The 26,175-nt window shown below is 46.9% G+C and overlaps 1 protein-coding gene across 6 annotated transcripts; it reads left to right on the top strand.

Annotated features, from left to right (window-relative positions):
- Positions 1-1,886: 1,886 nt before the first annotated feature.
- Positions 1,887-24,898, top strand: LOC120827476 (trinucleotide repeat-containing gene 6A protein). 6 transcript variants are annotated; one of them, XM_040190373.2, is made up of 27 exons: positions 1,887-2,142; positions 3,795-3,840; positions 7,853-7,948; positions 11,677-12,017; positions 12,396-12,443; positions 13,350-15,362; positions 15,485-15,680; positions 15,783-16,270; positions 16,373-16,504; positions 16,593-16,754; positions 18,701-18,886; positions 19,051-19,217; positions 19,351-19,428; positions 19,667-19,831; positions 20,325-20,462; positions 20,867-20,986; positions 21,114-21,242; positions 21,347-21,424; positions 21,543-21,705; positions 21,816-21,944; positions 22,072-22,242; positions 22,328-22,468; positions 22,676-22,783; positions 22,890-23,120; positions 23,231-23,304; positions 23,500-23,639; positions 23,780-24,898. In XM_040190373.2, the coding sequence occupies exons 5-27, from the start codon at positions 12,398-12,400 to the stop codon at positions 24,126-24,128; spliced, it is 5,604 nt and encodes a 1,867-aa protein (XP_040046307.2). In that variant the 5' UTR covers positions 1,887-2,142; positions 3,795-3,840; positions 7,853-7,948; positions 11,677-12,017; positions 12,396-12,397; the 3' UTR covers positions 24,129-24,898. The 6 variants fall into 6 exon arrangements, with proteins under 6 accessions (XP_040046307.2, XP_040046306.2, XP_077940218.1 ...); XM_040190372.2 differs by having other exon boundaries at positions 1,896-2,282; XM_078084092.1 differs by lacking the exon at positions 12,396-12,443 and having other exon boundaries at positions 1,896-2,282.
- Positions 24,899-26,175: the final 1,277 nt, after the last annotated feature.

Here is a 26,175-nt window from a genome sequence, read left to right as displayed (position 1 = left end):
GACGTGTTTACGTGCTGTAAAAACTCCCTTTGATACCTGGTCAGATAAAAGAACGACTTGCCAGTAGACGATCTCTCTTTCTCTCTCTCTCACAGTCAAATACACACAGATAAGGGAGGTAATCTGTGCACAAGGATGGGGGTTGTTTTTGCCATCGGTGGGATCAAAGGTCACTGATTTGCACCCCACGTATTGCGGGTCAATCCGGTATTCAGCAGCAGCCTTTGTTTCGTTTGGTGAAACGTTGCAGTTGGCAGACGTGTTCCTTTCTCTGCTGTTTATGCTTCTTTCTCCTCTCTTGTCTCTGTTCTTCTCTTTGATAAAAATGATCGTTTTAGGGTTGTTTTCTCAAATAAAAGAGCAAAGTCATCCATGGGCGACTAAAACAAGGCAGTGGAAACACTCAGGAGATGAGGAAATAAAGATCCAAAGCTTGTGATTTGTTTAAAGTTTGAAATCTCTTCCTACTATGTGGAACAATGTTATATTTTGGTTTGATTATTTCCCGTTTTCTATATCTTTGCAACATGGCGAAATATCAGTATATCATTTCTACTAGATTCTTACTTTTCAGGTATTTTTTTACACATATTGGAACTGATTCTCTGAGATGAATCTTGTGGTTCATGAAAGACGTTATTACTTGACTTTGTTTCTTGTTCACGGGGAGACAAAAGGTCAGAAACACTCACGGAAAGACGCTACTGATTCATGTTGTGCTCAAGGGAACTTCAGCAGGGTGGATTAGCTGGTGGGAGTTTGACTCTGGATTGGCTGAAAGAAAGTTGGTTTGTCTCTACTTTATAAATTGTATATTTGTTTTGTGTGAGACTTTCTTTCTTGAATCATATCTGTAAAAAGGAGAAAAAACAAAACAAGAGTGAATAAAAACTCTTTTACAACCCACTTTAATGGGTATTTAAAAAAAATCTCGGTAGAAACCATGAAATGTGAATTAAAAAACACATCACATACTTTATTGTATGCCATTGTTTATAGCAACAGATAATGTTGTTACAGAGACAAAGTGAGACTCTTGTCTCTCACAGGGGACAAATCAAAGGGTGCAAATAACATTCAAAACAGTCATCAGCCAAGAACACACACGTTACATAATAAGAGGACAGCATGACCGACTGCTGGACATTTGTTCAAAGCATTCCTTAATCTTAATACATAACGTATTAACTTGCTTAAATTTTAATAATGATTATTATCTCTTCATGTATTTTTTTAAACTTTCCCTTTCTTTGTATTTAAAAGTTAGTTTACTATTTTTGTAGGGGTACTGTTTTACCGTTATTGTTTTGCCATGACATATATATATATATATATATTTTTTTTTTTGTCCTAATAACAATAAAATAATCAAGCTAAATTTCCACTAATTAATCACTTCGTGGTGGCTCTCACAGTATTTTCAAACTCAATGCGCTTCAATTTGACCACATTTAGACCAAAAAAAACAAAACACATTTAACAGTCCTGTCTGGTTTCAAAACCCTTCTCACAAATAAATACAATCTATGGGATCACAGAACACAAAATAACTAAAATGATTAAAATGTTTAAAAGAAAAATGTAAATACTTTTTTTAAGGGTATTTTGTTGTTGATTCCGGCCACAATAAAAAATGAGGTGAGGGGTCATACATAAGAATTTTTTTTTTTGGGTCCGGAATATTATCTGCTTATTTGTCCCCGTGGGATGAGTATATAAATAATAATATGTTTTCTGGTTAGCATATTTATATATTTTCACATTGCTCAAATGTATTTTGGGGTCATTAAATAAAGAAATAAATAAAACCTTTGCAACATGTTATCTAAAAAAAAATATCATATACCAGTTGTCAGTCATTGAGGTCTCGTTGCCACAGTAACAGCTGTGCTGTGCTCGCTCATTTGAAGGCAGCGAACCGCTTTCCTTTAACGCGCCATTACTCTTTCTCTCGTAAAGCCGTCGGGCCACCTTTTCAGCCCGTGTTTGGTTTTCCTCAGTCAGAGGAAGTGGTGAATGTGCTTCCTGTACCGTCTCCCCCCCCCCCCCCCTTCCTCCCCCCTCCAGACCTGTAGTGAATGCAGAGAGAGAGAGAGAGAGAGAGAGAGAGCGGAGGGGAAAGCTGAGCTCAAGCGAAAGAAGGTTAGCCAGCAGCGAGTGAAGAAAATGGCGATCATGCAGGACGAATTCCTCCCCTCGTAGACGCTGCAAACGCGTTGAAATTCTTGTAGCCTTACAGCCGGCTTTCCTTTCCACTCGGTTGCACTTTATACTTCAATGAGGTGAGGCTTGTTTGCGACGTTTTCTTGACCGTGGGGGGGCCGTTTCTTTGTGGCGAGCTAATGTGCGCAGGGAGGGAGACCCGGGGACGGGTGTAAGGTAACTTTAGCTGCCGCTGTTGTTTGGTTAGCCGTGACGGAGCTACGCTAGCTTCCTGTTCGGCTAGCCGTCGGCGGAGCGACTGGGTTGCGTTGTGGTTTGGCAAACGTAAAGGACGAAAGCGTCGACTGGAAGACAAGTGGATAGTGTTTGTCTGCACATGTTTGCCCGTTTAACGGGGACGTAACTGAAAAAAACAGGTTGGTTGGCAGTTTAACCTCATGCTAACTAGCACGATAATCGGTTAACCTCGGGTTGCAGGTTGTGCGTAGATGTCTGTAAAAAATGAGTTATTTTTGTCTTTCGTACAACCTTCTTGAATTGATGTTTTGGGTGTTTAAACTACCATTGTATGTGGTTTAATGCGTGCGTGCATTTACTAAAATGTCGCCATCGCTAGATTAAATAAAGACCGGATAAGTTAGCTTAACTAGCCGCATCGTAACATTGGCTCTTCCAGCTAGCATTAGCAGCCGTGCTAACCTGACGACGCAGGTCGCTCCGGCGGTTGGTTCGATTGTTTTTACCGGCTGCTTGGTGACATGCGAGCGGGGGGGGGGCACATCTGTCCAAACGCCCTTGAATCGCTAACACGGTGTGTCGATATTTAATGTCAGCTGAGGTTGTGCTCTGTGAAGCTGCAATAGTTGTAGGATCGAGTACCCTCTAGACAGGGGAGGGGGGCGGGTTAAACCAGCAGACCTCCGCGCTGCTGCTCTTCAACCGCCGTATTCAACATTTTTTCCCCCATTGACCCGACGGCGCTGCAGAGGAGCCCCAGTCGCACTAAAATAAAAAAATGCATCGACTGTAAATGAGATGCCGCGACGTGTTCGTCTCTGCTGCGGCGGGTGGAGGGGGGAGGAGAGAGGGGGGGGGGGGGGGGGGTCGAGAGAAGCCATGTTGGTTAAGCTGTAAGTCAGGCGACAGCTGAGATAATGGCCGATCAGGAGCTGGAACTCTTGACACACACACACACAAACACGCGTTGCACTCCAGCGTCGTTGTGTTTTCAGGCCCGTAACAGATGGGCCCTCGTTCAATCTGTTATGCAGCTCGACCTGCATTTCCACATCGACCAGTTGAAACACTTTTCGCTCTGCGCTTGTTGATGGGTCGCTATTGTTTTGTCGGCGTGGGCTCGGCCTCGCGTGGGTTCGTGCGGGTGGAGGTGCATTCCCTCTTTGACCCGCGCACGATCAATAATTAATTTGAGACGCTGTGATGGTGTCGTGTTTACCATTCCACGTCGATTATAGCTGCGTGTAACCCCCTCGCACACGTACTCCTCGCCATGGCCTTTATCTCCAAATCAAAATACAATGGTAGTCAAATGAAAGAGGCCTTTTATTCGTTGATGTTTGTTTTGGTTGACCTGCTCTCTTTATAACCTTCGTATCTCGCGTGTCTTTCAGAGATTTGGAATCGAAAGCTGTTGCCACCAAAGAAGCATCGAAACAGGTGACTATTGCATCTGAAATCGTAACGTACACGTTCCCTTGTTTTACGACTGTGTGTTAGATTAATGTCCCTTCTCTGTAGATGGTAGCATGACCTGTGTGTACGTGCGGTGGGCTACCAAGGGAGGGGGGGCTGCTTATGCAAGCACATGCAGTTCCGTTTGAATTGAATTGGAGGGTCTGGGTTGGTCTAGGCCGCATTGTGCTGACTAAGCTTTGCTGTTTTAAAATTGTTAAACGACACGCCGGGATCATGGTGTTTTGTGTGTGGAGAGGTGTTTGTGCAGCTCATTGTGTCCATACAGTTGCAGGCACACAAAAGGAGCTGTGGATCACAACTGGTCCATTAACTGGCTCTGAGGGCCGCGTCTAATCGGTGTTCAGTTTTTAGACCCTACATATGTTTTGTGAATATTGTTTCCTGAAATGTGTTTTGTTTTTGATTCGATCGTTCGCACTCGAGTCAGTGCGGCCGGCTGATGGTGTGACACATTTTCCCAGCCATGGGGCATATTTTCTTTGTGCACGTAGGCGGACTAACAATGAAACAATGCAGGGGAGAATGAAATAATACCTTGTTGTGTATGGTGACACTAATTATAGCAATTTAAAAATTGCCTCTATTATCGTCATTATTTGTTTTACCACATTCCTATTTAGTGTGTGTGTGTTTTAAAAAACGTTCTTACTACGTACGTGTAGATATGGATTCTGTAAATAAAAACAGGAATAACACTGTGGGACAGTGGTGATGTCGTCCTTGATCCAGTGTTTTCCTCTGAGGCCGTTTAGTTGCGCTGCACTCACCTGCTCGGATACTCGCAGGTTCGCCTCATTGCTCATAAAGCAGTTCTAATCATAAAACGGATCAGTTGTGAATGTTGAAATCTCCTTTTGATTTTGGTGAAGCAACGGCTGGCGGGCTTCACTTTCACTTTTGGTTGCTTGGCTCCGCTGCCCCAATGACTGTTAGGCAGACATGTTTTCATCCCGTCTAAAAATATCACACGTTTTCACAGCTGTTTTCTGCCGAGTTGAAGCCGTGGCGATGTGCAGTCCGTGCCGTCATGGCCCACTTGATGTCACGGTGTTGGGAATTTAATACAGCACTGCTATAAATTCCTACTCTATTGCTGCGTTGGTTGGGGGGAGGGGGGGGGGGGGGGGGGGTTGTTGGCCCTTGGCCGTCCGAGTCGTAAAGCCACACCTGCAGGTCATGAGACAGGAAATATTTGAGGCCGGCGACAGTGACATTTCAAGCAAATAGGTGGAGCTGACAATTAGAAACATTAATCCCAGTTAAAATCAAATGCAGTTAACTTTTAATGTGTACAACAAAATGTCCGAATTACAAGTATGGGTATAGTTTTAGTTCTACACCTATGCAGTGAAGAGTTGCTGTATGTCACCTACTGCAAAAAAGTGCAGAAATCAATTCGCAATTCCTCCTTCACTGAATATAATTACATTATTAGTTTATTATCCATGTCCTCGATTGTTAACTTCTGAGCACTTAAGACATTCTTTTGCTCCTGAATATAGACAAAAATGTTGGTGAGAAATTGTTTGAATCAAAACTTATATCACGCTGCCTTTCTCGTTAACATGAATTAAAAAAAGAACTGGAATTGAGGCTGGAAATGTCCCACTTGGCTGTGTCCTCTACCTCGCAGCTCCGCCGTCGAGGAGAGAGGAGACCCTCTTTGTCATTTGCTAATTGAGTGATGGCTTCCCTGAACCTGAGCCGCCAGTGTTAATCCTCTGTGAGAACATGCAAATGCAAATTGATGCAAATGATCTGGTGTTACACATGGAAATTAGCCACGCGACTCCCTTTGCTTTGTGCCGCCGCAGACCGGCTAACTCTTGTGAGCGTTTCTGTGGACGCTCGTGTCTTATAAGTTTATGTTTGGGGTGTTTGCTGTGGCTACAGATGCAATCAATACTCGGGTCTCCTTTTAAATTTGACTCACTTCTGGGGAGTGAGAAAAAACAAATAAACACTCCCACAGGGTGTCTGCATGCGGCACCCTAAACTCACATTTCTGATACCTACATTCTCAGAAACCCAAATATAGTTTTATTTTAAAGTCTTTCAGCTTCATTTGACAGCCAGCCAGCAGGAAGGAGTTCACCAAGAATCCCAGAAGGGAAGATGAGAAGAAGCTTTAACCATAGCCCAATGTAGCAGACAGAACTTATGATCCGATATGTTACAGAAACGCTTGATGGCCAAATTAAATACATTCTCCCTCTAACTTGAATCCAAGCCATCACAGTTCACAACATCCGTAGTGATGTTTGATATCTAATTCTGCTGCTCTCTCCTCCTCAGCCCATCCTCATCTCAAGGTGGGACCAAAAAAAAACAAGCCGCATTATTCTTAGTAGTGGAGACGCGATAAGCAATTCTTGTTAATCAGTTGGTGATTGTTATGCAGCGGTGAAAATAGCCGCCCTTTTCCATCTGGATCGTGTTGTTCAATGAGGAAGGAAAATTATGTGTTTATGTTGAACAGTTTCCTGCAGTTTAGGGCTGCAAATAACACTTCGTATTATTTATTTTCTATCTATTGCAACTTTTGTCAACCACCCATATTATTATTAAAATGTATATTTTATCACAAAGGCATGTTTTTTTCTTAGTGTTAAATTCCCAGTAGTTGAAGTGTTTGTCGTCCTTACGGCAAACAAGGAAAGACTGAATTATATTGCCTTGATTAACCAGGGATGATCTCTAACAGTTATTAAAGAACAATAACAGAACGCACATGGTGACCTAGATTAAGAAAGACTGTTTTAAGCAGGTTTACTGTGCTTCCTTTGAGGCGTCTAAGGAACATGCTGATGGGACAGAGTCTTAAAGTTGTATAATGGTGACTACGTGGGGTGTTTGAGTACCACCTGTGACTGCTAAGAGAAGAACAAACCATAAAATGTGCAAACGGTCCCCATCTCTTGTCAACCTCCCCCCGTTCCGATGGCCTCGTTCTCCGTCGTCTTCTTTCACTTTCAGTGACTCGTGGTGCCCCCTCCTCCGTCAGCTGTAGCTGTCGGGGGATGGGCGATGGTTGCCCCATTCATAAACAGATGGGGTGTGTGTGCGCGCTCCAGGAGAGCCCCCACCATGCTCTGCTGTTGTTGAACCCAGAACCATCTGCTGAAGCACTTGGTGGTTGAGGGGGGGGGGAATCTAGGTCTGCAGTTTGATTAACACATTGAACAGGATAGATTAAGAACATTGAGTTTGACTTGTGATGTCAGCTTCACGAGGACGTCTTAAACTTCTACCATGTTATACACATTTATAGATAGTGTTTTTAACAAGGGACGAAGCGCTGTGATCAACATCACTGTAAAACTGTTTTTTTCCCAGTATGTATTGGTTCTTTAATACTGTAAAAGTTGCATATTAAACATTGCATCTTGAAGTTTTGCCTTATTCCTCTGAGCTTCGTTGCTGTGGTTTCTGTCGGAGTTGTTTGAGCATCTCTGCCTTCTGTCTGTTTATAGTGAAGGTAAGAGCTGTGTTGTAATCTTATTACGGGATTAGACGGCAGCCTGCAGCTTTCCCCTGTCGGCTAAATGGTTCACCCACCGCGACCGGTGCGGCTGCACTCGACACTCTCAGAGGGAGAGGACACGATTACAGACCAATAGGAAGAGTAATATCAGTCAACGTGTGGTCCAACTGCGACATTTATTGCATTTTGAGGCCATATTTCATCATCTGTTTTCAATGTTGTTGTCCGGTGTATCACTATCACTTTTCAGTAAAAGGCACAATAGACACAAATCAAACATTATATATGAGCGCTACGCAATTGCGATTTAATTAATTTAAATGTTTGTTATATTCTATTTAATCAGTTAATGGTTTAAGCTCTAAAATCCTCACAAACTCTCAGAGCTGACATGCTGAGAAGTTTTCGACCCTTTTTTAGCGGCACATAAAACACAGAAGGCTACAGTGCCTGTAATGCAGATGTGTTGTTTCCTGCTGTCTTCCACAGGGAACGTACCCACAGAGGGAAGAACAGTGGATGGAAGAGAGAGAGAGAGACGGAGATTGTGACGAGGACGGAGGATAAGAACACACTGGTCAAAAGGTGAGAATGCAGTCTTTTTGTCTAGTCAGCCCTGGATAGTCGCGCTTTGTCAAGGTGCCTGAAAGTTAATCCAACGCTCTGGTCGTCCCGGTGTGAGTTCCTCGTGCCGTGTGGCGTCGCGTTTGTACAAGCCAGACACGGTCTGATGGCGTCCAGCTCTGACCGTGTGTGTGTGTCTTTCAGTCGCTGCCTCTTTTGTTTTTGCTCCTCTCCTGCCGTGTTTACACTCCCACCCTCTTGTTTTATTCCTCGATGTAGTCTGTCGCAGTACAAGCAGAAGTAGTTCACAGTTTAAGACTCTGCTGTAGCAAACGGTGAGGGGGTTATCACCATGGAAGCGCCTCTCCCCCGACAGTGCATGTACAATAACAAGTTATTATTGTACCTCTGAAAGGCTCGGTGTCTCTACTTAACAGTGTCTCACCGTGGCTGCAGTCTAAACAATGGCTTGTATCATATTTAGTGTTGACAGAAAATGACTCTTCCTTTACATATATTGGATTAATTTAGTAACAATGTTTAAACAAAAATCCATAACGTGGTCTGTCTCCAGCTTCTGAAATGTGCGGTTTTCCGGCCAGTCTTCGACCGGTGTGATAGTAAATTAAACATTACTGGGTTTGGACCTGTGGTAGACATTTTTCGAGATGCAGGAAGTTGACAGTTTAAAATCAATTACGCTCATCTCCCTGAACGCATTCAAATCCCCTCATTACCAGAAAGGGAACAACCTACGTACACAAAGGCTTGACTGGCGGCTACCACCACCGACCCGGTTGTAGGTGGAAAGGTGACGGAGTAATGGACAAACTGGCTAATGAGTCACAGAAGCTTGGGCTTTTTTTTTTTTTTTTTTGTGCACGCTGCCCTTTGGTTGGAGTTTGACCCGCGTGGGTGCCCCCTCCGATCTCCTCCCGTGGTCGACGCGGTGACGGCGGTGACGGCGGTTATCTCCTCCTGCACACGCTCGCGCTGCACATGTGCAATCTCATGGTGCGCCTGCTTGTTTTGTGAGGGACACGGTCATGCGATTTTAAAGTTAACTGGCCAAGGAAGATGCAGATTGCCGGCATTCACACCCAAAATGTAGCTATTATTTTAGGCGGAGGCACACTGGCACGTGACTGCGGCGCTGATGTCATCCTGCTGGGACATGCCCAGAGGAATTCGGAGTGTTTAGGAATGTTGCCGTTACAACAGGGGCTTTCTTAACTGGATCTCCGTTTCTGTTTAGTTCAGCCAATTGACTCTATATTTGTGTTGGGTGGCCCCAACCAGCGTTCACTCAGAATATATAACAATGCAATGTATGTTTATAGTGCACACAGCCAAGATGCAGTCATGCAAGTCATCTTTGTTGCAGTTTGAGCTGTTTTTTAAAACACAGAGCTGATGTTGGAATATCGGGAAACGTGTCCACGTACGAGGAATGTTTTCTCCTTAAAGTAATGTGACCAGGAAATGAATGTTTATGACCAGCTCCAACTGTGACCGCTGGACCCGTTATGCCTCTTACATTCCAAGTGACAGTTTCTAGCTTACGTACAGAGGTCTTTAACTTGTGAGAAAATTATTTTAAAGAATGTCAACTGTTTTGAATCGATGTCTTCGTTGCATAGCAACAGAAGGATGAGAAAAGCGCCTTTAGCTAAAAAAAAGAAAAATGTTGACTGTCATTTCATTTTTTTTACCTCAACTGAGGTAAATAAGGAATAAAGAATAAAAACTGGCTGTAAAAAAACTCTCGGTCAGTTCTATTGATCTCTACTAATCGTTTTTTCAGCATCTTTGGCTCTGAACATTCTTTGCTCCTTGCTGCGTTAAACTGAGCACATATTTTAAGTTTCTTGTACCGTCGACATTAGGAAGTTTACCTTTCTGTTGTTGCTTTTCATACATGTCAGAAGCTGCAGCTGCATTCCTCATCAACCTCAGTGACGGCCCCTTCGTCTTCGTCCCTCCTCTTTCACATTCCCTCCTCCGTAGCTTGATATCTCCATTTTCTTTTTCTTTTTTCTCCCCTCATCTGGTTTCTCTCCTGCTCCAAGGCACTTTGCGTTTGTGTGTTGTCCTTACCCCCCGCCTCCCCAACCTCACCAACGCTCTCTGTCTGTAAGATGATCGCAGCAGTCGAGCTGCAGCCAACTCCGGGGGCCCTGATGAAAGCTGCTTTCAGACGGGGGAAAGGGAACAAACTGTACTCTGTGCTGAGCGGGGGCAAAGCGCACGCTCGTACTCGCTGGGGTTGGAGTTAAACGTTGCACATTCAATAAGTGTGGCGTTACCAGCAAAGGTCTATTTACTGTCGTGCTACAATAAAGGATTACAGACAAACAAGTTTGACAAATAAAATGGTCGTCTAATAACAGATAACAAGTTTTGAGTTACATCCGGTGGTACGTCGACGTCTCTTGCTCGTCAAATTAGTTGTTAAATGTTCCTCTTTACTTATTGATTTGATTGATTGCTTGTAGGCGCACACACAAAATATTATACATACATGCTGGGAGTTAAAACAATCGTTTAATATTATGTTGAAGTCCTGGTCATAGTGGTTCTGGGGCATGAAGAATACTGCCTCGAGTGAAGTGTTTGCCAGCCTTCTACTTTAATTTGACTTTCACTGCCTTATAAGGTGCAGCGTCCCCCCTCACCCACCTCGGGTGTAGCCCCTTTAAATCGGATGCTTTGGGGTTGACAAAGGTCTTAGGAAGGTTTGAGTCAAGATCCATGAAGTAAAGCTCTCAGTTTGCAGGAATGAGCCTCCTCTTAGTGCTCCCTTTGCTTAGTGTAGCAAATGTAACACTTGAGCGACTTTCTTTGGGTGGGGGGGCTCTTTTGTATTATGTCATTGTCCTGTCTGGCTGTTGATTGGTTGCAGAAACACTTTCTGGCAGGCTTAGCGTTTCTATATGCGAGCAGTGTGCCCAGGTTTCGCTGTCGCAGTCTGGCCTCCGTTCAGTATTTCACACCATCGGTTGTTGATTTTTCTGTGTGAACAAAACATTTTAGCTAAACATAAAATTCAGAAGTAGGATTGTTTTGTCTTTTTGCCATATGGCGTTTCCTACATAAACATGCCCTGCCACAGTTGTTACGCATGCATGCATCAGCCTATTCGCTTACTTGCTCAATGTCCACACATGGCTTTGTTTGTTCTCTTATCATATTGGCGAGTGAACACAGTGGTTGCTATTTGAACTGAAGGTTTATAAATAGACCAGTGTGCTGCTGCAGCAGGCAGAGAGAGCAAGCACACCCTCCTATCCTGCACTAGGAAAAGGTCACTACACACACATGCATACTTGTGGTTGTTGAAAGCACGGATCCACTTTCTGCTGGATTCTCAACTTACTCAACTTTTACCGTCTTTGTGACTTAAGTCTTTACTTTGGAATTAACGGTTCTGCTTGCCAAAGCGTCCCAGAGTCAGTAGTAGTAGTTCTGTAAGCTGGTTGTATAACCCTAATCTAGTCCAAGATCCACACACAGTCATGCAGGAAGAAAAGGCGTGCTTGATCCTCCTTCCTGTTACCTTTCTGAGCAGACTCGCATACTTGTCCCTCATTCCAGTTCAGACAACGCAAACCCCGTCCTGTAGAGGGGAATACGTCAGCTCAAGCTCTGTTGCACACACTTCGTGATACACGTGAAACCTGCTGCTGTTAATACATGCGTACATTATGTTGACCTAATCATCTCTCTCAACCTTGTCTCTCCCTCTGCAGTGCCAGATAAGACCAAGTCAAGGCAGAGTCCTCAGTCTTAACCACCCCAGCTCCCCCCTCCCCTCGACCCACATCGAACACGTAAATACACACATACAGACACACAAACCCAAAACGCATACACATTCAGTCTTCAGCAATGCCAAGAGGGCCCGATCAGCCTGCTGCCTGCTCTGACAAGCCCCGCCTCTTCACCTCGGACACCTGAGGCCGCACTCCGAGCTTTGACCTTTTTCGCCTCCCCTCCGTCGACCTGGGAACCAAAGGTCACCTCTTCTCCGCTCTGCCCGGAGACGGCCTCCTGTCAAGACAGGAGCCGCAGCCTTGCGCCGCACTCACAGGTAGACAATGAATGAGATGGAAGGGAAAAAAAGCTGTAACATGCTTATTTTATGCAAGAAGGATTTTTTGAAATATTTAAATTATTTTTCTCAGAATAGTCTGCGAAAATAACAAACATGCAGATTTCTAATTTTATCTCAGACAAATTAAAACTTATTTCTAATCGCTGCTTAATTATTTTACATCATAATACGGATAACTGACTACTAACTAGCATGTCTATCCCCTACTGCTCATGACCTGCAACCCCCCGTACTCTGACTTTAAAACATTTGTTTTCTGTTATGTTTGCTTTGACTCTGTCCTGACTCTTTCTACCATCTTCTCGAACTTCCTCTTGAGTCCGTCTTGACAGTCTTTCCTCTCTCTGTTTCTAGGCATGGCTCCCATTCGGGATTCCGTCAGCCACTCCCCTAATCAAACAGGTGACAACACATGGCCTTCTTCCTTCCCCGTTCTTCTCATCTTTCATTCTTCCTCTCAATGTCTTACTTTGATTCTCTGCTTTGAGACGCCGTCTCGCTTGTCCTTGACTGATGCATTACATTCATGTGATATCTGAGGTGGAGGTGTGAGTAAGAAAGTGGGTTTGGAAAGGTGGGGAGACTTGCGAGATAAGGCCCCAGCAAAAATGGGGGAGGAAAAAGGTGGATTCACCTCGGTTAGTTCCTGTGGGATTTTCTCTGCCGTTGCTCTCTGCTCTAAAACCAGAGCAAGACTGAAAGTTACTCCTTGCCATATGGAAAAAAAGTTATTTAGATGAACTCATTTTTTGTTAATTATTTCACAACCTAGTTTACTTCACTGCTGCACTGCCTTTCAGTAAATTGGTGTCTGAAGATTATTGTATTCAGAAAAGTCTCCAGCTTGCAACCAGGTCTGAATCTTTTTCGGCCGACAGCACGTCCTTCCTCCCCTCCCTCCGTTTCCCATCTTCTCACACTCAATTGCCCACCTTGCTTCCTCCTGCTGATGCTCGCCCTCCATGCCCTCCGCCTTTGTAGCTTTGGCATACGTTTGAGTCCTGCTGTGGGAACAAAATGGTGGCAGCTGTGTCCAGGCGCCGGCTTGGCACGCATCAACAACAGTTGGGCAGCTGAAGGTTGGACGGAATAGAAAAATCTCCAACCGACAGTGAATGGGGGGGGAATTTAAGCAACGTCTGTTTTTCCATTTACTAAGATACATTTGACTGTTGTATAATTTCTTCACAATGATAAACTTTTATAAATGAGTGAGGCTTTCCTCAAATCAAAAAGACAATACCTACATTTCGAAAAAATCTAAAATCCAACCATGTCTCCTGGCATGTTCCTCCTTTCACCCTGCAGGTCTGGAGCACCCTGGTCTGGACTCTCAGTATGAGCCTTCCCCCTGGTCCTCTGGCTCTCCCTGCAGCAGTGACGGCAACAGCAACTGGAGCAAAGTCCTAGTGGACGGAAGCGCAGACAAAACCAACAACCCTTCTTCAACGAACTCCTCCGTCTGGCCTCCGCCCTCCTCTTCATTCTCGTGCTCCTCCTCGTCTTCCTCTTCGGGCTGCGGGTCAGGATCAGACCCCGAGTTGGCATCAGAATGCATGGACGCAGACTCCAGCTCCTCGATTAGCTCCGAAAAAAACCTTGACGCTGTGACAACAGTGATGATGATGTCAGCAAATGCTCCTTCCTCTGTGTCTTCTACTGCTTCTCCCTCTTCTATTGTGACTTCCGCCATGATTGTCGGCGTCTCGGTAAATGGAGACAGCAAAGGCAACAGTCGTCAGGTACTTGGTGGAGGAATCGGAACCATCAGCGGTGCAAATAATGGAAATAACACCACCGGGTCCTCTCACTACTCAGTGGCGGGATCCAGCAGTATTGGCAGCAATAACCACCACAACAAGCCCGTCGGTAACAGTGGTGTATGGGGCAGCAACATGATAACCACAAGCGGAAGCACCCCCTGCATCAACGGAGGGTCAAATCCAAACACTTTAAATCCAAATGCCAACCACGGTGCCTGGCCGCAGAATCCAACCCCAAGCCCCGTGTCCCAGGGCCAACGGCCTCCACAGGCTCAGGGGATGACCTCCAAACTGGGTGTAGCTCCCCAACAGAGCCCCGTGCTGGGCTGGGGTGGCATGTCCGCTCCAAACAGCAGCAGTATGATGGAAGACACTGAGGTGAATAATGGTACAGCAAGCAGCAAGGTGTTAGCGAGCAGCAACAGCGGGAACGGTGGCCTCCAGCCTACCAACCGCAACACTGAATCAAATGGACCAAATAACACTATTATGATGAATACTACTACGACTACTACTACTAACGCCACAATGACCTCTACTCCACCAAACTCTACCGCCTCACCCCAACTCAGCGGGGATTGTTCCTGGGGCTCTGTTGGAGGGAATGGGGTGCCACTGGCCAATGGAAACCCCATATCAGCCCACCCACAAGGAGAGATGGGCGGTCCCGGGGCCTTCGCTACACCGTGGGGTGCAACTACCTATCCTGGAGACAAAGGCACCCCAAATGCAGACACTGTGAACCCCCAAAATCCTGCCTTACTGCAGGCTGGGAACCCCCAAATGTCCTCTCCTGCTGCTTATAAGAGTAATAATAACCACAATAACACTGGGGCCCCACGCTGGGACCAGGGGCCCGTCAGTAACCCAAACCAGCCCCAGAGCAGCTCGTCCTGGGGTACCGGCTCAAATCAAATCCCAGGCTCTGCAGGCCAAACGCCAGCAAATGGGAACCAAACTACGATGGGCCCTCCAGCAGGGATACCTCGACCCTGGGGGAGCAGCGCGTCGTCCTCGTCCTCGTCATCGTCGTCCTCCTCCGCAACGAACAAGGCGCCAAATGGAGAATGGGGATCAGTACCTGCTGGTAACAACCATTTAGATCCTGGCAGTCATAAAGGAAGCTCTGCCAACAATGGCTGGAAGAGCCTGGAAGATGACGCCATGGGCATGGGAGGAGGCGGTGGAAGCGGAAGCCATAGCCCGGCCGGTGTCACTGGAGGCTGGGGTCGCACTGGAGGGAGTGAAGGAAGCGGAGAGAGCTCCGGAGGCCGATCCAGCTCCGACAGAGACGGCAGCCAGCCAAAAGGAGGAAATCGCAGAAAAGTTATCAGTCCTGCTACAGCTCAACCAGCTGTGCCCCAGAGCGACGTGGACCCGAGGGTTCTGTCCAACACTGGATGGGGACAGACACCCATACGACAGAACACCACCTGGGACGTCAATTCGTCTGCCAATAATCGACTCCAAGGACACAGAGGAGACGAAAGGAAGCACGGCAGCGGAGGCCCCGGATGGGGAACAGGAGCACAGGCAGCTCCCTCTCAGACCTCCGGAGGTGAGTTCATGAAACGTTAGTCTAACTAGTTTTGTGAACGCAAATATGTTATGAAGCGCAAATTTGTATTTTAGAACTCAAAAGTAGGACAAATATGAATTTTCCTTTTTGTGTGTTCGCAGGTTGGGGGGTTGGGCCGGGGAGTTCAGGCCAGGGAGGTTCTGGCTGGGGAGAGCGGCCGACCTCCGGGTGGGACAGCAAAGCCCCAGCCAGTGGAGGAGGTGGGCAGAGCAGCTGGAACGATGGATCCAGTTACAGGGGGAGCAACAACAACAACAGCAGCAACACCTGGAGCAATAACATAAACAAAGACGAAAGGTACTTGAGGCATTCTGAAAATACTAATAATACCATTGCAGAACGATTGTTGGCAAAAAGCTGGTTATGCCTCACTGATCACTTTCATTGTGTTTTGCTCAGGTCCAATACGTGGACTAATGCGCCCAAACCTCAGCAGGGCTGGGATTCCAATAGTGGAAATGGCAATGAACGCTGGAGTAATGGTGGCGATGGCCACAGAGGAGGGGGCAGAAACCACTGGGGGGGGGAGCCTCAAAAAGGCACCAACTCAGTGGGCTGGGACAACGACCGGTCAGGTTCTGGATGTTGGAGTGAGCCAAACCGAACCAACAACACCACCAGCAGCAGCAGCGGCAACAACACTTGGGCCGGCAGCGGAGGGTCAAATACCCCAGACAAGAGCACGCCGAACGCCGGCTCCAACTGGGGCGACGCAGTCCACAAACCCAATCCTCAGGGTAGCAGCCAGGGCTGGGGAGAGCCAATGAATAAGAGCAACCACGGAGCCCACAACTGGAGCGAGCCCATTTCCAAGCCCTCCAACGAGTGGGGGAAAGGTCCTGAATCCACCATGTCGACAGGAAATCAAGTCCCTAACAAGCCCACTGGTACGTTGACTGTTCATCCCATCACAACCGCTCTAGAAGATTTGCTTCTTTTATTTCCTTGGCTGTGGAGTAAGTATTTATTCTCATGTATTCTTCAATCAGGCTGGCTGGGAGGCCCAATACCAGCAGTAGGTACGAAGGAGGAAGTGTCAACTGGGTGGGAAGAGCCGTCTCCTGAGTCTGTTCGGCGAAGGATGGAGATCGATGACGGGACAGCAGCTTGGGGAGACCCTGGTAAACACTCCTGAACCCCTTCAAAAAGAGCTGTGCAAAACTCAAATAAAACCATATGTCCAAGCTCCTTTTGACTTTCTTTTCCCAGGTAAATACAGCGGGGGAGGTGCCAGTAAGCGGAGCAGGCCCGGCCCGTCAGACCAGGAGGCCATGGGCCCACCCGCGCAGCACCAGCCCCACCCATCACGCAACTCGATGCATCCTCTGCAACCCATGCAGCCGCATGCTCAAGACAAAAGCTCCAGTACCAGTAGGTCATATTTTTGCACACAGAATTCCTACTGAAGCCAGTACATCATAGATCTATTATATGGGTGCACCAAATTGGTGAGGCAACTCGACTTAAACCGTACACGGCTTCAAACTCATCACATTCCAACACTTGCATACATGTAAAACGAGATAAAATTACTCAAGAATGCTCCCTTAAAAGTGGTGGAAATGTGCAAGCCTTCTGGTGCAGTCTGTAAGCCTTGAATGGATAAAACCCTTCATGTCCCACCCACAGTCTCTAAATTGAGGACTTGAAAGGATTCCCACAGTACAAACAGAAATACGTTTTTATATTCGCATTCAAAGGGAGACGCAGTTTGTACACAAGCATTGAGAGAAGACGAGCACATACAGCCATTCTCCCCCGTCGCCCTTAGGTGCCGTCTATGTTGAAGGCGTTTCGTGAAGCCGGTTGAGTCATCGCTTTGGAATGCTAAGAGCATCTTTTTTTCTTTCTTCTCCTCTTCTCCCATTCGCCCATCTTTCCTCCTCCCCTTCTCACTCACCTGCCAATTCTGCTCGCTGTAGAAACACTGGCTTTTGTTGAGAGCGAGAGAACACGAGCGGGGGCGGGGGGGGTCTGTTGACTTAGTAATAGGAATGGTTCCAATGTAAGACGGAAAAACCTTAACGAGTGAGGCAGCGGCAGGACTGAGGGAAGCGGGAGGGGGTTGTTGCTGTTACCGAGGGCCGCTGCCTAGCGGGCGAAGTGGACGGGTTCGGCCGACGGGCGAGCTGCTGTAATGACATTTTGATTAGATGTAGATGACTCTGGTTTTACTTGACACCAAAGTGGGTGAAAAAAAAAATTCAAAGCAGCTCAATACAGTAGATGTTTGTTGTAGTGTAACTAAACGTTCAAAGCACTGCTGTCTATTTTCAGTCTTGCAATCTATAACTTGTCAAACACAAATGTGTGCAAACACGGCGCCTTTCCCATCCCCCCCTTTATCGGATCAACTGAGGCGTATACACACCACCCGTTTCTGTTAGTGTACCGAAAACATCTTGTTTTATAGCATCCACATATGTGCCGATCTGTGTCTGTGCAGCTACCTTTGCGTGGCTGGATGCGCGTGTTTCCTTGTGTTGTTACGTGGTTGTGTGCGAGCATGCCCGGTCACATGAGACACTGGACCCTGAGGCCACGTGATGATTCGTCCTATTTTTACGGGGAAGGGGGGGGAAGAATCCCTGCCACCTCCCCAAGAAAGCAGCAGGTCGGGGCAGTCGGCTGTAATTTGAGCCCGGTGATAGCCCTGCGCATACTTGCTCTCGCACTTTAACACATGCAGTCTCGCATCCGAAAGTGCATATTGGCACACATCTGAACACCCACAGGAGTTAAAGTAAACAACACTTACATAAGCAAGTCGATGTGGGGTTCCCCAGGGACATGAGCAGGGCTCTCTCTCTCTCTCTCCCAGCTCGGTCTTCTGGTCCCAACAGAGAAAACCACCACGTGAACCTGCAGCATCGACTTTAATATGAAACGTTGTCAGTGTCCCGAGAGAGAAGTGTGTACGTCTACACCTTTTAGATTGGGTGGTCACCAAAAAAGCCTGATATGGTTGCTCTTAACAGAGAAAACAAACACCAAATCTTGATAAACGGCTCTTGGAGTTCACATTCAGTGATATGTGTAACTATACTATTTAGTTGAACGTTAGGGTTTTAATTCCCCACTAAACAAAGTATATAAATGGACACATCCATAATGCAGGTCAACAATGACACGGTCACATTTCTGTTGATGCAGGCTGAACAGGACTGTAGTGACTCAATGAGAGCCGCGAAACGAGTGTTGATGAGGAAATGCTCTCCTTGTGTGTCTTAAAATATAATAATGTATATTCCAATAAGGATGGAGCACCACAGAAATAACATCCTCATTCTAATGTGTACCTCCCTTCTTTCCTCCAGCTTGGGGTGAGCCTTTCCCCCAGAAGGAGTCCTCCACGTGGGAGCCTGCCCCCGCGCCGCCTGTTAAAGTGGACAACGGGACGTCTGCCTGGGGGAAGCCCATGGACACCAGCTCCACCTGGGAAGAGCCCAGCAGGGTTACCCGAGAGCCGGGGCCCGGCTGGGGCGGCCAGCAGCATAAGTCCGGTAAGTTCACGCGTCAACCGGAATATTTAGCAGAAACTTCCATCTGAAGGGCAATGTCTAAACTAAAAAGACCTTGAACCCACGAGAGGGAACTCCCCTGTGGTGGAGTGTGTTCACCGTCACTTGTTGGTATTCAGTTTCTTCTGTCCTCGCTGTCTTTTTAGCTCCAGGTCCTAAGCCCATGGAGACGTGGGGCGGCGAGGAGGCGTCAATGGGCAACAGCTGGGACCAGGAGGAGGAGGTGGAGATCGGCATGTGGAGCAACAACCAACAAGACAACAGGTCTCATGACCAAAACACCTGGAACTACAAGCATAAATGCTCCAACAAGGTTTGTCCACCTTTGTCCAAACTGATCCCTGCTCTCACCGGGTCACGTTGTTTATTTTAGCCATTTTTCTGTCTTTTGTTAAAAATGTGACTGAAATGTCTCCTGGTAATAAGTTTTTCTGGAATGTTTTTAGATTAACAGACCAGTCAACAAACAGGATGAACCCTGGATGAAACCCTTCATCAACCAATTCAGCGGCCTGAACTTCCCTGTAAGTACCGATTCTCAAAGTTTTGTCGTTTCACTTTCAATTTTAGTCTTTTAAAACGGTCGCGTCGCTGCCACCAGGAAACACCTGTCTGTTTTCAAGCTGTGGTCGTAAACGACTCCTGTTCATGTGCAGCGATGCGAATCATCCAGTCTCTATTATCTGGTTCAAATCTAACATGCTCTTTGACGAATATTCATGCTTATCCGTTTCAATCCTTTTCTTGACTTTCCCCTTGCAGAGAGACTCTCCTGACGACTCCATGAAGACGGGAGCAGGGATGGGGCAGGACAAGCGCATGGACATGGGCGGCATGGGAGACTACAATGGACAAATGGGCAAGAACCCCTCTCGTCAGCAGCTGCACAAGGAGTCTGCTATGGACCGCAGCCCCTACTATGAGAAGGTACGCAGAGTGTCCCTGGTGTACGGGTCCTTGAATACAGCAAACAGGTTTTAACAAAGCCGTAATACAGCTAGTGTGGTAATCTACAAGTTCTACTGAGTAAACAATCGACACAACTAGAGAAGGTTTGGGCTTGTGGAGGAGGAGGAGCGCTCATACATGTTCTCTCAGCCCTGTGGGGCCCCCAAGTGGTTGTTCTAACGCACTGCACGTAAGGTCTGGACTATCGAAGTGTAGGTTTCATTTGATGCCTGCTTTTTGATACCATCTTTTTTTTCCTACCAACTCCAATCCTCGCCATCTCTTTACTACTCACCCGCTGGGCCAATTTCTTTTACTCTTCTCCCTCTTCTGCCAAATTAACTCTTTTCCTTATTCTCTCCTCCTCTCTCTCTCTCTCTCTCTCTCTCTCTCTCTGACCTTCGCTGGCTGCTGATGTGCTCCCTGTCCGCTTGCCGTTCCGTCTGCTGTGCACCTGGCCTTGCTTCTGCAGCAGTCAGTTTCCCCATCTGCTTACAATAACCCACCTTTTGATGAGCTCCCCTCCAATCAAAACATGAGCTTTTCCCCTTCCAACTGTCTTGACTCTGGCTCGTCTCCTAGTCACCGTAGTCCTGGGGGCACTCGACAGGTGAGTGTGGAAGGATGAAGAGGATGTTGTCCTAAATGATGATGGTCTAAAGTCACTGTTGATAACAAATGTGAACGATGAGAAATTATTACAAACCAAAGTTGTCATTTGTATGACTGACGTTTTTATTTGTACTTTACTTGCTAGTGAGTTTACATTAAAACAGGTGGTCACAAAGGAACTAAGGTTTCCTGAAAAGGGCTGGGCAATATTGAATCCCACCCCCTCACAATATTACTTTTACTAAAAACATTAAGTGTTCTTAGAGAAAGAAGTGAATACTTTGTATAAAATGCAAAAGCACAGGTGAGCATTTGATTGTTTCCGTCCTTTGGCTCGACATCGGGGCCGACAGTTTGTTGCAAGTTGTTTGATTATCTGTGTTTGTGTGTTCCCTGCTTTAGAATGTAAACCCTATGATGGGTGGCAGCAGCGTAGCACAGGGCCGAGGTGGCCCCCAGTCCCAGATCCCCCCCCAACCCAACCTCCGTAACCAAGTGCCTCCACCCATCCTGCCCTCTCAGGTAGAAAATCCTCATGCTTACTCCGTGGAAATGTTTTAATGCATGTGCTTTCATTTGTGTTTCACGTCTAGTTGACCGCACAACGCCATTAACATCCTCTAAAACCCTGAATTGTGTTTGTGTTCAGGTGCCTCCATCTCTGTTGAAGTACCCCGGAGGTAACGGAAGTCTGAACCCTCTGTTTGGCCCTCAGCAGGTGGCTGTGCTCAACCAAATCTCCCAGCTGTCACAGCTCAACCAGATCACCCAGTTACAGGTAGAGTGCTGCAAACATGCTGTACGGGAGCCTTGTATAGTGTAACTGGATACTTTCAGATTTCCATTTATTATTATTTATTATTTACTCTTGTCCGTCCGCAGCGTCTTCTCTTCCAGCAGCAGCAGCAGCAGAAAGCTCAGAGCCAGCGGGCCATGCCTGTGGGACGGCCGGCTGAACAGGTGCGTGTTTGTGTCCCTCTGAATCCTGCTAACGCCGCACCCCAAATTTAAACCTTTCAATTTCATAAACCCGATGTATCTCTGTGATGATTGGTTTCTCTGACCTTCCGCCCCGTAGACGCGTCCTATTGGTTCTCCGTCGATGATGCAGCCCCCGCGGCACCTGGACCCCTCCCTGCTGAAACAGGCCGCCGCCCACAAACCGTACCTGGATAACTACTTGTCCCACAGCGCTGAGATGCAGAAGGACGCTCTCGGATCCTTCAGCAATTTCCCTTTAAGTACGTTCGCTTCTTTATTTGCCTTTTAATTTTGGCTGTTGAAATGCCTCAAAAGTTTAAATTCAGAATGACTACATTTCTCCCTGCGGTTTCGCCTCTTCCTCCGTCAGGCTTGAACCCTAACCTGAATGTACCGCTGGACATGGGTGGCGGCGGAGCTGTGAGCTACAAAGAGCCGCCCCAGTCCAGACTGAAGAAACTGTGGGCCACTGATCCTCTGGAGCAGAACAGCAAACCTGGTACATACCCACCTGCTTCTATGATCCGCTCATACTGGTTTATTTCCTGCAAACCCTCCTCCCTGAATGATGCTCGTTGATGTTTCATCCGATTGCGTCCTCACGTTTCTCCGCGTCAATCCCGCAGGTGCTATGTCGTCTGGGCTGCGTCTGGAGGACTCTCCCTTCTACGACTTCCTGTCTCCTGGCGCATCGTCCCTGAGTCCTCCCGGCCAATCACTGGGCTCGGTGGGCGATGGCTGGCCGCCCCGTGCCAACTCCCCCCCGCCCCATGGAAACACTGTCACCTGGCCCCCAGGTAGGCGGGCTTTCACAAGCACGATGAAACGCTCAAAAACGATGGCATTGTGGAAGCCTGCTAATCGCATCCTGTGTGTCTGCAGAGTTCCGGCCCGGTGAGCCTTGGAAAGGTTACCCCAACATTGACCCTGAGACTGACCCTTACATGACCCCCGGCAGTGTCATCAACTCCCTCTCCATCAACACCGTCCGTGACACAGACCACCTCAGGGACAGGAACAACGGTAATGGGCTCATCCATTTTACATCTTTGTGTCTTAACGTTTATGAAGCATGTGTTGATTTGTATCGATGGATAATCAAAGATGGTTTGTTAGAGAAAGAAGCACCACTTTGTGCCATGAAGTGAGCTAAACATGGATCGATGGGAAAGGATTTTGGTTTGATCAAAAGCTTCCACCAACCCGTCTCTCCCCGTCTCGGTGTCTCAGGGCAATCCTCATCACTGAACACCATGATGCCTTCTACCAGTGCCTGGTCATCCATTCGTGCCTCCAGCCACAGCGGTTCCCTCACCAGTACAGCACAAAGCACTTCAGGTAATTCAACAAGTCTCCCGTCGTGATGCTGGATAGTGAGGATAAAGACGGCGGTCGGCTGCGTGAAAATGGGCGAGAAGTCTCACGTCGTCCTCTCTCCTTGCAGCCAGACCCAGTGAGTCAAAGTGGTCTCCCGGCGGCGGCTCTGTGTCCAACTCCTCCCTGGCCCATGAGCTGTGGAAGGTCCCCCTGACTCCCAAGGCGCACTCAGTGGCGGCCCCCTCCAGACCACCGCCCGGCCTCACCAGCCAGAAGCCCAGCGCCGCCTCCTCCGGCTGGGACGGCTCTGCCCTGAGGCTGGGAGGTTGGGGCGCCTCTGAGTCCAGATACACACCTGGTGAGAGCTCCTATGCTGTAGTAATGTTCATTTTGTTTTTGTTTTGTAGAGGAATACAACCTTCAATGACATCATCATCTGACCTCCGTTCTTCCACTTTGTATCAACAGGTTCCAGTTGGGGCGACAGCAGCAGCAGCTCAGGGAGAAGCCAATGGCTTGTTCTGAAAAATCTCACACCTCAGGTACGTGGATGTGCAGTGAAACCATATGTGTTCACCTTGTTCCCGTCATCCTTTGTAGAGCTGCAACGTTCTCCTGGTGTTTTACCTCTTAGTCATTTTAGTTTATTCTTTAAATCCTATTCAAACAATATTCATAATCGTACGCGGCGTACAAAGACGTGCTGATCTGATGCGTCTCTTCTTTTCGTCCAACAGATCGACGGCTCCACCCTGAGGACCTTGTGCATGCAGCACGGCCCTCTGATCACATTCCACCTCAACCTGCCACACGGGAACGCCGTGGTATGCTACAGCTCCAAGGACGAGGCCGCCAAGGCCCAGAAGAGCCTGCACATGTAAGAGCACACACACACCAGTAGACTCTTAATGGTACACAAACTGCTGTTCAATCCTTAACCCTGAAGACAACAAGAAAATAAGCAATGGACACACTGCATTGCTGCCGTGCTGGATCTCACCTGTCGTCTCTCTGCAGGTGTGTTTTGGGGAACACTACTATTCTGGCTGAGTTTGCCAGCGAGGAGGAAATCAACCGTTTCTTTGCACAAGGGCAGTCACTGGCCACGCCCTCCTCGGGCTGGCAGACCGTCGGCTCCTCCCAGACCAGAATGGATCAGTCCCACAGCTTTCCCAGCCGAGCTCCTGAACCCAACCAGTGGAACAGCAGCGAGCTCCACAGCTCCTCCCTCTGGGGCGGGCCCAACTATTCCAGTAGCCTGTGGGGGAACCCGGGTGGCACCGAGGCGGGGAGGATCAGCAGCCCTTCTCCAATCAGCTCCTTCCTCCCGGTGGATCACCTGACAGGCGGCGGGGACTCCATGTGAACCGCCTGCCAATCAAACAGGCTCGAGGAAGGGTCAGTAGAGAATTATCAATAATCAGCAGAAAGAAAAAAAAAAAAAAAAAAAGTTTTTAAAAAACGCAGTGGCACTAGTCGGACTCTTTCTCACTTACAAGATGTACAACAAACGGGGCGAGCCCTGTGGAAAACAAGTTACGTTTCTCTCTGCACATATGTCCACTTTGTTTTAGCCCAAAAACATATCAGTCGGAATACTTGAATCATGCAGGCCAATTCTATAATGTGAACGGATGGATATTTGCTTCCAGGTAGTGCTCTTTCAGACCGAAAAAAGCTTCAATCGAGCTCATTATTATATATATATTTTTTTTTTCGTTTCATTCGTCATGTTTATTTGAATTCCAATTCTTTTCATTTAACTTTTTTTTCTTTTTTTTTTCTTTTTTGCATTTGTTTGCTGACAATGTTGGAGTATGAGCTTTTTAAACTTTGCACTGAATGTGGTTTTTTCTCAGTATATATAATCTGCAATATAGAGGGAGCAGCCAGTTTTTCCAGTGTAGCTGTTTACTCATTGAGGTCCTTACCGTGTGTGTATGTGTGTATGCACGCGCACGTACGTGCGTGGAAGTACTCTGTGTGTGCGTGACTGAGTATGTGTGCGCTCCTCTGCCTTGGCACGCCTACTTTACTGCGTTGTCGTTCAAGATCAACAGATGGTTAAAGAATGAAAGCTGACTTAGGAGAATTATCTGGTGATAGAAAAAGTGACATTAAAAAGTATTGCACCAATTTTGTTTTAAGACTAAAGAACGTTGAGCTCTGCAGTGCAAAAGGACTGTAGCCGCAGCTGGGACTAGCAAGCCCCGCCTACCCAGGGTAGGGGGCGGGGTCTATCTAGCAAGCCCTCCCACTAGCCCCCTAGTGGGCAGGGGGGAAACAGCACTTTCAGAATAGGCTTTCAATGTTTGGAGGTGCCACACTGCAACCTCTTGTTTACAAGACTTAGGAGGCGGAACGTGTGTTCATTCTTCATTTTAAAGAGAAGATCGAAATAAAATACAAAATACTCACAAAAAAAAACAAAAAATGAAAAAATGTTTAAAAAAAACACAAAAAAAAAAATTGAAAAAAAAAAAATCTTAAGAATGAAGACGATGCTCTGTAACTCTGGGAATTCGGATCAGTGTTTTTGGCCATGGCGTTGGTTATTTGAACTATTCCTCTTTGTCTGCTAAATAACCAGCAATGGTTCTCAGGAAATCAAGCCAGTTTTCCCCCATTTGTAGGTGAATTAAAAAAAAACTACTACTCCTTGTAGGAAAGGAAAATCCAACTTCTAGCACTGAACTATGTATAGGTCTGTAAGTTTTATTTTCTCTGCCAAATAACTGCTTTAAGCTGGAGAAGCTCAACACACTGCTTTCAATATGCTGTCTTTGAGGGACGGGGGAGGGAGGGGGGCTCCTAATATGGAGGGGTGCAGGACGCTCTCCCTCCTCCGATGTGAGAGTCAGAAGTTGAGTGTTTATTGTGCGAGTGTGACTGTCACGTCTGGTAACCATGGCGACTGTATCTATGCATACTGTAAACCTCTCACACGGCCCACCGAGAGCCGTCGTTTTTTCCCCCGCGTCTCAATGTTTTAAGCGTTTCATTAAGTACAACAAAATGCGAAATATTACCCTTTTTTTGTCTTTTTTTCTGTTATTGCTCTAATTGCCACAAAAGGTGTTTTGAAAAAAGGAAAGAAGAGAAACTTTAAAAATAACCTGTTTGGGTTGAAGATAATATTTTAACAGTGCAAAAGTCGTCCACATTTCATTGCCTTGATCCTAATTGTGTCCGAAGATGCAACAAGTCAAGTGGCTTTTACCTGTTTACAAATAGAATATGATTGTATCGTGCTGTTTATTTTTCATTTTTTCCTTTGAGTGAGGGGGGGTCGACTTAAGTACACGTGTGAATAATAGAAGTACACCTCCACCAGTGATTGTTTAGTTACTATGATGCACAACTGTCGGGGGGAAACAAAAAGCTTCAGAGTGCCCCAACGAGAAGTCAGCATT

Source organism: Gasterosteus aculeatus, chromosome 11, assembly GCF_964276395.1.
Source record: "Gasterosteus aculeatus chromosome 11, fGasAcu3.hap1.1, whole genome shotgun sequence".
Classification (NCBI taxonomy): Eukaryota; Metazoa; Chordata; class Actinopteri; order Perciformes; family Gasterosteidae; genus Gasterosteus; species Gasterosteus aculeatus.
Note: the sequence above shows the minus strand (reverse complement) of the source record. Positions and strands in the feature narration are given on the sequence as shown.